Below are 11,817 nucleotides of genomic sequence, written 5' to 3' on the forward strand. Positions count from 1 at the left end.
ATGGATGACTTCCAGACAGTCCTGAGGCCCTTCTGTACACAGCGACCTCTCATCATGACACTATTTTCATTACAGAATGGGACCACAGCTGTCCTCAGGTGGAGACTAGCTGTGTACCCACTGCTCTGAGAAGTGCAGTGAGTGCCAGCAACAGGCGGCGCCACTCTGTAGGAACGCTGTCGCTGATGCCAGACCACCCCGTGGCTCAGGTCACTTTTCCAGCCAGTCCAGCTCACCCCTTTCCCAGTGTCTCTGGTTCTTTTGACTTGAAACAGTTGTCAGAAAGCTCCGTCAGGGCCTCTGCAAGGCCAGATCACTTAGTGACACTTGTGAAGTGAAGAGGAGTATCTATCAGTGTTCTCAGATGACTTTTAGTTTTCAAATTAAGTGACAAGAGCAGAGGAATGAGAGTTTTGGTTCCCCTCTCTGAGCTGGCTAGCTGAGAGTTGGTGCTCTAGCCCTCTGGTGGTGCTGTCACTCTTTCAGAGGGACGCTTCTTGTGGCGGCCTCTGAACTCCCATCTGATTGGGAGTACGTGGGTGCTCTGGTCAGAATGGGACATTCTCTGATTCTTTCTGCTGTCGTCCTTTGGTCCTATTTGAATTAAAGCCCACAGTTCCTTCTTTGGGCATTATCTGAAACTGACATCCATATTTTTTTGTAAGTGCTTATAATGTCCTTCATACACACACACGCGCGCGCGCGCACACACACACGCACACATGCATGCTTCATGCTTACACTCAGAATCTCATGTGATTCAAAATTGTAAATGCATGATTCAGAGGGAAAGGAATAAGGCGATCTTATCAAGGACCAACCTGTAAAACAAAATCTGTTCTTTTTCTCTGTATGGTGAAGTATTAATTTTGATCCAGTGAATTTTGATAGAACTCTTTAAAGGAAAAAGGAGACTCTAAGACACATAGAACATAGTGTCTTGCTCTCCTTTTCCTCCTCCCTCCCCCCTTGCCTTTTTTTGTTTCTTTCTGATTTTCCTCTTTTGATCACTGCAGTCGGTTATGGGGTTGGAGTGCCGATGGGCTGTCGAAGCACCCACCTCCCTTTTCTCAGCCCAGCCCCATTCCCACCGCTCCCTCTCACAAGACTCTCAGGCGCTCTTACTCTCCCAGGTAACAAGGTACCTGTTAAACTTGTCTGAGGTGTCACAATATTATTGCACTTCCAAAGTCGACTTGGGTCTTTTGGAAAGCCTCTCAGCTGCCGCCAGTGTGGTCCCTGCTTTGGCTTAGACTCGCGGGAGGAGAGCCTTGGTGAGAAGCGTGAGCAGGTGTGTGAGCGTTGCCGAACCTCATGAGTACAGTTCTTACCATGTCACGAGGACAGATGACCATTTCATCGACTGACCGGATTCATGAACACCTACTATCGCAAGCCTTTCTGCCCAGGGCACAGCTCAGCCCCCAGAAGGTGCTCAGGCGATGCTGTGAAATCCGAGCAGGCAGCAGAGAGCAGTTCCCTTAGCATCCTTCTCAGGCGTGCAGGCCTTGCCCACTAAGAAGCCCATGAGACCTGCTCTTCCCAATGGCACCTGAAGCTCTCTGTCCTACTAGTGATGGTGCAGACTGGTTTCTTGCATAATGTACTGTCACCTGGTGATAGACTCAGGACACAGACCCAGAAAAGGAGCCCCGAGAAGGGTGTTCAGTTACATCTCAGTAAGGGTGCCCTGCCTCTAGGCAGGAGAGCTGATGGTGTCCTCACAAGCCCCTCGCTTAGCATGATAGTGTCCCGGAGTCCAGAGGAAGGAAGGGGGTGGGGCTCCCCTCAGATGTAAATCTGGTACAGAGTAGAGTCCGGTATTCCTACAGATACCTGTTTGAGGGCCTCTTAGGTGCTTTTTATAAAGGTCCAAAGACCAGAGAATCCCTTCCCTGAAGCCTGTAATTACATGAGCAAAGCAGAGGCCGTCCAGCTGTCTTCGTGCTGTGTAAGATGGGCCTGTTACCCTCTGTGACAGGACAAGGGTAAAAATAAAACAGTCTTACTTCTGAATGCTTCAGAGATAGCTTTTGTACAGATTTACATTCCTGCTTTGTATCCTCAACATAGTGAAGCTGTGCATAGTAAACATGTCAGCTAAATGTTTTAACAACATCTTTCTTTTGAAACTTTTACAGCACTAAAGTAACGTCTAAAGCATACAGAGAATGCTATAATGACTGTTTCTAGATACACAAGGTTAGGACAAGGGTACACCGACAATGAGATGTCCTTGTGCTGTCGTCAGTGATGTTGCTACACTTTCTTTTTCTTTTTTTTTTTTTTTTAAAGGCTACAGGCCTCAAAGTATAAGAACAGTTTACTGACTGTCTCCCTACACTGAGCTGTATGCCCCAGTGGGCACCAAGCTTCTCCTGGAGCCAGTCTTCTCATCTCGCCATCAGACTGCCCTCTGGAGAGCATCCTGTCCCCAGAATCATCTTTACATGTGTGCACAACAATGTAGCTAATGCTTAATGAACACCTGTGTCTTCTGTTAACCAGCAGTGGGAGAGAGGTGACTAGAAACTCCTACATTTAGAAAACTGGTGACATAAAACTAAAAGGAAATATCTATCTTTTTGCTCTCTACGCCAAAACCCTATTGATTTTCACAACAAAGAACAGTTACCCTTTTTCCATACCCTAGTATCTTTTCCCTGCAAAATGACAGAGAAAATCGCAAAATGACAAAAAGAAAATTTCAGAAGGCAAACTTCTGTCTCCAGTGCCTCTTTTTTTGGAGACCTGACCTCACCCCCTACCCACCTCCTGGCCATCTCCCTTCCCCCCTCACCACCACACACATACAATATGGAGCCTTTACAACTGGGCAGTCCTCCAGAGTTTTATTCTTCTTCAGTGTTGGGCGACATGGCCTGACCTCAGGTCAGATTACTGACAGATTGAGCAACTCTTCCTAATCTAAAGAATCCTAAGGAAACCTTTCTGGAGTCTAATCACAGTGTTTACAGGTGGCTGGGGCCTGGCCTTTAACCCAAAGGATTATGTCCTGGGGTCGTCCCTGAGCGTGGGGGCGGGTGACAGACTCAGCTTCTGAGTAAAGCTGCTGCATTTCTCCTCCTTCACCCTCATTTTGTGGCTTGTCTGGACTACAGTGTCTACAATTCCCTGATGACCACGTTCATGGGAGGTTTTTTTTCTCTGAAATGAGGGCTCATAGGTGTTGATTTGAAGAAAGACAAATCAAGCCGAAGAAATAGCAAAGAATGTGGTAGCACTGTGTCCTGTTAGAGGAGAACAGTGGTCTCTCTCACCTGGAGCTCACTGTTTTAGCTTCATACCAAGGAGATACTTCCAGCCTCAAGCTAGTGAGTCTAAAGGAAGCGTCACCACACTTAGCTGTTATGCACATGTACTCCTAAACTGGAAGTCTGAGTTGGTTTATTAGAGGAGGAGGAACATTAACTGGCAGAACCCTTTATTTTCTTATTTTAAAAAGAGGCTACTGTAATGGTAAAGTTATGTGAACTGAATTGAAATATTTTAAGAAAAGTTCAGGTTAAGAAAAATGAGATGAATTATGTGAAAGCTAATATCATCTGAAGCGACATATGGAAAATAATATTGTGACATCCCTTAAAAAGCTGAACGTTCCGCCAGACTTCCTCTTGTCCATCCCATCATTCTTTCGTGTTTTGTTTTTTATTTCCTTTTGCATGGGCTATGCTATTATTTTTGGTCGTTGTGATTCAAAGTACTTTAAGGCATCTTTTTACATCTTGTATACATATTTTTTGTTCGAGTCATACTCAGTCTTTATACATAAAAAAATAGTGTACTGGCCAGATGTATAAATGCTTTTGTTCATACATAAGCTGGTATTGTGGTGTTCAAGAAAGTGGGGTGAAGGGCAGGGAGCCCCTGTACTTCTCAGTCATACTTCTTCACATTAAAGGGATGTTCCTAATAAACAGATAACCTTACGAACTTAGAAGGGGTAAGTCTTGAATTCTGTTCAATTTTTTTTATTCCACCTTTTGTCAGTATATACCTGGAATTTTAGCTGTAGACGTGTTCAAGTTCACATTCCTTTTGGTTTGATGCCAGAGCCAATCTTTGAGTTGGCATATATTTTTGTGAACAATCCAGGCACAATTGGGGTGTGTATTTTCTTTTATCAGAAAAGAAAAATGGGCTCTGTTTTGCAATTTTAGGCAAATAGTTTCCATCTTTAAGAGTGAGTTTAGATCTTGTTCTCTAGCAGAACTTAACCAGGAAACACTTGGATCATTGGGATCCTCAAGCCAGCCTGGCTACTCCAAGTGAGAACTGTCCAAATTTTGTCCTGTTCATCTGCTCAACCTTTAAAAAAACAAAAGGTGTAGGGGAGGTGGCTTAGTAAATGTTGTTTGTCTGTAAGTGATAGGAGATGTAACTTCTTATGAGAGCGTACAGACATTGTGTTGTCTTAGGAAGGGCTCCTGCCAGTGGGTGCTTAATTTCAGTTTCTCTGAAGAACAGAAAGCTTGCTTTTCTTTAGTCCTTAGTAATGTCAAATGCTTACTTATACACACAGCCAGGGGTTCTCTGAGTGTCCCTAACTATCCTCAGTATAGCTCAAGACTTTCTGCAAGTTAAACTAGACCAACTCATCTGATCTCTACTTGAATACTTTCTTGAAACAAGTGACATGTAAACTAAGTTGCAGCTCTGACTTGCCCTTGGCTGACGGTTGCTTCCTATTTTGCTTTCTTTATTCTTGTATATCCATCCATGCTTTTCTTTGATATTCTTAGTGAGGGACAGTTGATGGTTTTTGTTCTTAGGATCTTTCGTCTGTTTCAGTGCATTTTCCAGACATCTAAAGGCCACTTATTGACATAGCACATTACACCAAAAGGCTATTTAAGGTCTTTGCTTCACTTCCTATTTTGCTATGCTACATGTCTAAAAGGACAGCAGCTGACATCATTTTTCTGTAAGGGACAAATATTTCTTGCTTTTTGAAGTGCCTTTAGACATCCATCTTCATAAGATCTCATCTTTATCAGACCTGCTTTCATTATAAAACTCCAAATATAAGCATCTGGAAGTTTGACATTTCCAGCAAGCTCCCAGGTTAGATGTCATGCAAGTTACACTCTCAGGAGCCCATTTGGTGAGGTGGATCTGACTTTGAGTTATCGGGTTGGCTTTCAAGTTTTTCAACATAGGTTGTTATTTGCAAGTTTCTGATACTGGTGAGCATAACTCAGGCTTGTGAGGTCGTTTGCTTTGCTACTCTGAAATTTGTTTGTAATACTAGCTTAATTTTGAAGTGCCCATTCCTCTTAATTTAAATTTGTACATTTGAGACCAGTAACAGCCAACGTACTTTTTTTCCATCTTCAAGATATGAAAGTTACTTTTCCACTTTCATTACCTTGCACATTCAGTCACCAGTTGTCACTCTTTGAGTTCTTGCATTCTCGTGGTTGTTTCCCATGGTTCTTATGAGTGCTGATGTCATGTGTTTAGGACTCAATTTGACAAAAAAAGATGTATGACTGTCAGTGGTGGATTGTCCAATGGCTGTGATAAAAGATGTATCCTTTTCATTCCAAGTCACTTGGAGAAACAAACCTCTAATTATGTCTTAACTTTGTAAATTACTGGAAGTAATTTATGCCCATACCTCAATTTTATGCATATGCCTCAATTTAAGAAAAACTATTTTTGATCTTTAGCATGCTGGACTATGATACCGAGAACCTGAACTCAGAAGAAATCTATAGTTCTTTGCGTGGAGTCACAGAAGCCATTGAAAAGTTTAGTTTTCGAAGCCAAGAGGATCTGAATGACCCAATTAAACGAGATGGCAAAAAGGAGTGTGATATTGTAAGTATCCCCAGGCTAATGGAGAACTGTATATCAATTAAGTGATAATTACTGATTCTTCTGAACACTGACCACTGTGATTACTGAGCTTCGTCATTATTTTTAGCCTGTAGTAGAAAGTGTTATTTTTAGAGGCCCAAGGCAATTTTGAGTGACCCTTGCTATCTTTGTGAAGAACGTTAAATACCTTTTTTTCTCATCTTGCTTTTCATTTATCCTGGACATATTTTTGTTCCTATGGTGTGATCAAAGTAGTGAGCCTGAACCAGACACCAGCATGGCTGTGTGGGAGCTCTAGTCTCGTGCAGAGTGGGGCAGAGAGGCGGGAAATGGTGGTGTATGGGAGGGCTCGGGGCACAGCACTAGGACCTGTGGCCCGGGCTTGGTGCTCAGGAAGGAGCTGTGCAGAGAATGATTTCCCCCTCGGAGCTGAAGCGTGAAGGTCAAGTGGGAAGGCTGTAGTGGTGGTGGTGGTGGGTGCCTGTGAGAAGGTGGGGAGGTGGGAGGGCCATGGTATGTATGATTTCCCACTGGGGATGGCAGAAGCGGAGAGAGTGGGCATGTTTGGGGGAGGTTTGGAGAAGAGGTTGCAGGGAGTGGCTCAGGAAGGGCTTGCACCAGGGCAATTTCCAGCCGGGGTCTTAACTTTACCCTGGGGACACTGGAGAGTCTTTGAAGGATTTTTAACCAGGGAAGCAGCATGGGCACACTTAACATTGTAGAAAGATTGCTGTCACTCAGATGGAGAATTACTGTGAGGAAGTTGGGTTGGGTGGGGAATAAGCAGAAATAAAGGTGTTACATCTCTGACTATGACTATTGAGAAGGTACCGGTGTAATTCAGTGAGAAAATATCATAGAAGGACGAAAGAAAATGCAGAAAAAAACTGCATGATAATCCTTTTGGAACAGTTTTGAATATATGTGACTTGCAGAACCTATGGGATATCCAAGCAAACATATCCATTTGGCCTGTGGATGTACCAGTCTGGAGTGTAGGCCAGCGATTTAGGCTGGAGATAGAGATTTGAGAGGCTTTGGCTATTTGATGATAACTAAAGAAAAGTGAGGGAAATCAACCAGGTAAAGGGTAAAGACAAAATCTGAAGAAGCATCAAATTATGAAAAAGATAGAAGAAAAAGAATTGGAAGAAAAGCTAACGATGCCAAGAGGGCGACCGGGAGAGTTTGGTGTCATAGAAGGTGAGGGAAACTTTCAGGAAGGAGATTCTCCCAGGGGCCATGCTGCGTATGGTCATGAGCATATCAGGGCAGCTACATAGAGGGAAAGGTTCCACTGGATTTTTTATTTTATTACTGTCTGAATTAAAATTCTGTGTTAACCTAAAATATGTAACACACATATTTATTCACTAATGTTTCGCTATAGAGCCAAGACCTTTTCTTTTAGATTGTGCCCGCCATTTGGACTTTTGTGTTCTTCTTAACTAAATTTTACACATGGTCACAGTCCACAATCTACAGATTTAGTTTCTTCCAGGAGGCCATTGGATTGTGTGAGCGTAGTTCAGAGCAGAACTGAAAGTGGGAAACATTCCAGGGGTTTGAGCAGTGACTCGGGTAACAAACTGGGGAGGGATGAGGGGTCGTTCAGGGGCTTTTCACATGGGAGAGACCTGACCCGTTTGAATGCTGATGGGGCCAGTTGAGAGAAAACTGTTGACTCTACAGGGGAGGGGAGTGAATGATTTGTGGCCCAGGTCCGTAAGGACATGGAAGAGGGATAAGATTTGGGCACTGGTGGAGAGAATTGAGAAGTTCAGACATTCAGAAATGAGGCTGTTCCCACTAAGGATGTGGACCCGAGAGGTGGAATCATAAGAGGGGAAATGAAAACTGAAGAGTTGAGGAGGTTTAAAACTCAACATCTTGGCCCTTGATGACCACATTTCTAGCTAAGAAGCTGAGGTAGATACAAAACTTCGTTAAATGTGAGACTCAGGAGCCAGCATTATCTCTTCTTAAGCTTGACAAGTAAACCCAGTCTAGTCAGAAGACAGAAGTCCATAAGGATGAATGTCTGATCCAGTGGAAAGATGGTTCACAAAAGCAGAGACAGAAACATTACACGTGGGAGAAAATCCATCCTTAGGAGTAATTATAGAAATACCACAGGACCTATATTTTACTTCTAAATTATTCTGCTTTGTTTCAAGTAGAATATTATACGAGTATAATATTGGCAGCATGGGAAATTAATACAGCTGTTCTACAGCTTAGTAAAATTATATTTAGCAAAAATGATTTTAAGTTTCATATCCTTTAATAATCTAGCTTTTGGCCATCAATGCTAAAATAACAAACTCAGCAAAAGGAAAAAAAGATATTATTTATCCAAGTAATTTATTTTAATATTATTTATAATGGCAAAACCCAAAAACATTAAAAAATCAATAGAAGGAGAAAAGTTGAGTAAATCTTATTAAAACACAAGTAGAAATAGTGGTGTGATTAAACATGGTTATAAAAACTTTATTTACTTGAGACCTGCTTATGCTACAAGGAAGGCAAAACATATGATGCACTGACTTCCACTCTATAAAATCTGCAAATAGATAAAGACTGGGGTAATATACAAAGTTTAAAAAGTAAGATGTTTTTCTCTTTTTGTTAAAAGTGATTAGAATTAGTATAGTTTTGCTTTTTAAAAAATGTCTTTAGTTTTTAAAACTCTCCCTTGAAAATTTTTCAATTATAATGCTAATAGGTTTTACTTTTAGAAGAGTTACAGAGAAAAAAATTAAAATCTATGAATTATCTTCTAAGAGAAAACCCCTGTTAAGTCTTACTTTGTTCATATCTATGCATGTGGTATATGTATTTTTATCTCAATAATTATAATATATTAGTATACAGACTTTTGGGCCTGTTGTTAACTAGATGCATTCCAGCAATTCCGCTAGGTACATATCGAAAAAAACTGAAAGAAGAGACTTGAACACGTATTTCTGTGCTAGTGGTCACAGGAGAATTATTTATAATAACCAAAAGGTGGAAGCAACCCAGTGTCCATCCACATAAAGAAACTTGATATGTACATGCAATGGAATATTACTCAGCCATGAAAAGAAATGTAATACTGATACATTTTACAACATGAATGGATCTTGAAAATATTATGCCACGTGAAAGAAGTCAGACACAGAAAGACAAGTACTGTATGCTCCCATTTACATGAGGCACCTGAGTAGTCACATTCACAGAGACAGAAAGTGGAATAGAGGAGGTTACCAGGGCTAGGAGGGGCAGGAATTATTATTTAATAAGTCCAGAGTTCTAGTTGGGAAAGATGAAAAAGTTTTTCCCAAAATATTATACAACATAGTGGTAACGGTTATACAACATTGTGAATAGACTTAATGTCACTGAATTGTACACTTAGGAATTATAAAGTGATTAAAATGATACATGTATATTTCATCACAATTTTAAAAAATGTGTAAGCACAAAATGAGAGAGATGTGTGTTGTCAGCAACACAATTAAAAGAATTGCCATAGGAATCAGTGCAGTCTGGCTGCCTGGAAATGTTTTCACTTGTTCTTTAGTCACATGTCTGGGGTGAGGAGACGGACAGTTTGGCTCTGGTCCCAGCATCAGCCCATATTTGTTATAGTGCCGCCCTGCAAAGGGTGCCACACAGGCTGTTGTGGCTCAGAAGAAAGGTCCCCTGAGAGTGAAGGCAGTCAGCAACATGACAAAATGGCCAGAGGACCAGGGGTTTAATTTGTTGAAAATGAGTCTCAGAATATATTAGAAAAAAATCTTTTTCAGAAAATAATACAGACCTGTTCTTTGACCCAGCATAAAGACCAACTCTGAGAGTCAGACACATCCAAAGAAGAATGAGCTGCCTAGTGGAAAATGAGTTCTCTATTGTTAGAGACAATTAGCCATTGTTTGACTCTCCACATGGTGGGAATAGATACAAAGAATTCTTGGACAGTTCGAGGGCTTTAGATCTTGTGGTGGTAATGGGGGAGCGTTGGTGTTGTATCAGGGCATCAGTGAGGAAACCCTTAGTGTTTGTAATGAAAGCGATAGGCTGCAGTGTTGGCACACGAGGCTCCTGAGGAACTGGGGCTGTGAGGTATGCAGCCTTCGTTCTCAAGGGACTAAAGATTTCATGTCATCAGTCTCTTTAAAAATGGGTAAGTTAATCACCAAATACAAAGTAAAACAGACTTTACGTGTAAATGAATGAATGAATAGGTAAAAACATAAGCATATTTAGTTCCCTTTAAGGTAGTTTATAAATTAGACATTTACAAATTGCAATTCTAATTAGATTTTCGGCCAAGATGGTGGAGTAGGTATATAAATGTTGGGTAACTATTGTGTATACCTGAAACTAATATAATATTGTATGTGAGCTATATTTTAATAAAAATCTTTAAAAAATCCATGAAGGTGCAATAAAGACCTGTTTGGAAAAAAAATAAAAATGGAATTCTAATAACTGCCCTTTTGTTAGTGGCCAGATTTCAGGTGAGACATCTCTGGCTATCCTAATACTTTTGAAAATTTAAAGAGAAAAGTTGTTGAAAGTCCTAAAAAGGAACTAACGGTGTGTTGTGCTGGTGTCCCAGGTGTCCCGGGATGGCGGAGTCGCCTCCCCCGCCTCTGACGGCCGAGGAGGCAGTGATGTGGTGGAAGGAGGCAGAATGGCTCTGGACAACAAGACCTCCCTGCTCAACACCCAGCCTCCTCGTGCCTTCCCAGGGCCTCGGGTGCGAGACTACAATCTGTATCCTTACTCAGACACCATCAACACCTACGACAAGACAGCCCTGAAGGAGGCCGTGTTTGACGATGACATGGAACAGCTTCGAGATGGTTTGTCTTTCTTTGCTTGATTGTCCCCCATCTAGAAGCACCTTCCAGGGGCGTCCCCTCTTATCTGACCAGCTCTGGGCGTACTGGAAACGTTGGGTCTGTTCTGGTTATTAACCATTTGTTCAACAGCTGCTTGTGGAGCTCCTGTGTGCTTAGGAATGGAAGGCACGACAGTGACCAAAAGTAACCACAGTCCCTGCCCTCTAGAAGCTTATAGTCTAGTCCTGGAGGCAGTCAAGAAATAAGCAGTGAGCAGACAACCTAAAATTGCAGCTGTGAAAACTGTGCAACGACGGAAGGCTAACTGTGCCCATCAGGGAAGGCTTCACCCAGGAATCAGGGCCTGAGTGGAAATCAGAAGCACAAGGGGAGTAGGAGGTTAGCGAGGTGGGGAGTGAAGGCTCGAGTGGTCCCAGCACCAGGCTCAGCATTTGTAATGGCCTCTGACGTTCACTCCCAGTCCTGAGCTGCGGAAGTAAGAAGCGCCATTGGAAGGCTTCCCTCTTCTCTCACACTTTTTTTTTGTTACTTCTCACACCAGTGTATTAGCCAGGTCCTCCCAGAGCTGCTTTATTTGACTTGCTTCCTGTAGTTGGGAGAGAGGGGATCTGGCACACACTGAGCAGTGGCATTGCCACATGCTTGCTGCTGCGCTGGTGTTTTACGTATAGTATCTAATTGAGTTAGAGGGGATTATTTCCATTTCACAGGTTGAGAAACTGAAGTTCAGAAAGGTTAAGTTACTTGCCCCAAGTATAACATAATCGGTATGGAATAGAACCAGTGTGGCTTTTTTTTTTTCTGACTCTGTGTTAAGACTAGTGTCCGTTATTGAGTAACCAGTGAGTAAATATATATTGGTATGATGGTATTTTTGTCTGAAACTTAATTATTTGTTTTCCCACCTCACTGTCATGTTCACGTTTTGATATATTGGGTTGTCAGAAAAGTCATGACGTATTTTGTCTACGTTTTTCAAAGGTCATTTATTTATATAATGAACAGAGATCAATCAGTAATATATTGCCTGTTTTGTTCGAGAACCTTTTGCAATCTTTCAGTGAGCTTCATAATTCCTTGTTCATAGAAGGACCTGTCTTTATTTGTGAAAAACTAA

General features: G+C 41.9%; 1 protein-coding gene across 1 annotated transcript in view; it reads left to right on the forward strand.

Moving 5' to 3' along the window:
• CLASP1 (cytoplasmic linker associated protein 1) overlaps positions 1-11,817 on the forward strand; it is a 285,385-nt gene that overhangs the window by 241,838 nt on the left and 31,730 nt on the right. Inside the window, exons 35-36 of the mRNA XM_019667264.1 lie at positions 5,694-5,844; positions 10,454-10,700. Coding sequence (XP_019522809.1) covers positions 5,694-5,844; positions 10,454-10,700 — 398 coding nt within the window. The remainder of the gene's footprint in view (positions 1-5,693; positions 5,845-10,453; positions 10,701-11,817) is intronic.

The sequence above is a fragment of the Hipposideros armiger genome, unplaced genomic scaffold, assembly GCF_001890085.2.
Source record: "Hipposideros armiger isolate ML-2016 unplaced genomic scaffold, ASM189008v1 scaffold_491, whole genome shotgun sequence".
Taxonomy (NCBI): Eukaryota; Metazoa; Chordata; class Mammalia; order Chiroptera; family Hipposideridae; genus Hipposideros; species Hipposideros armiger.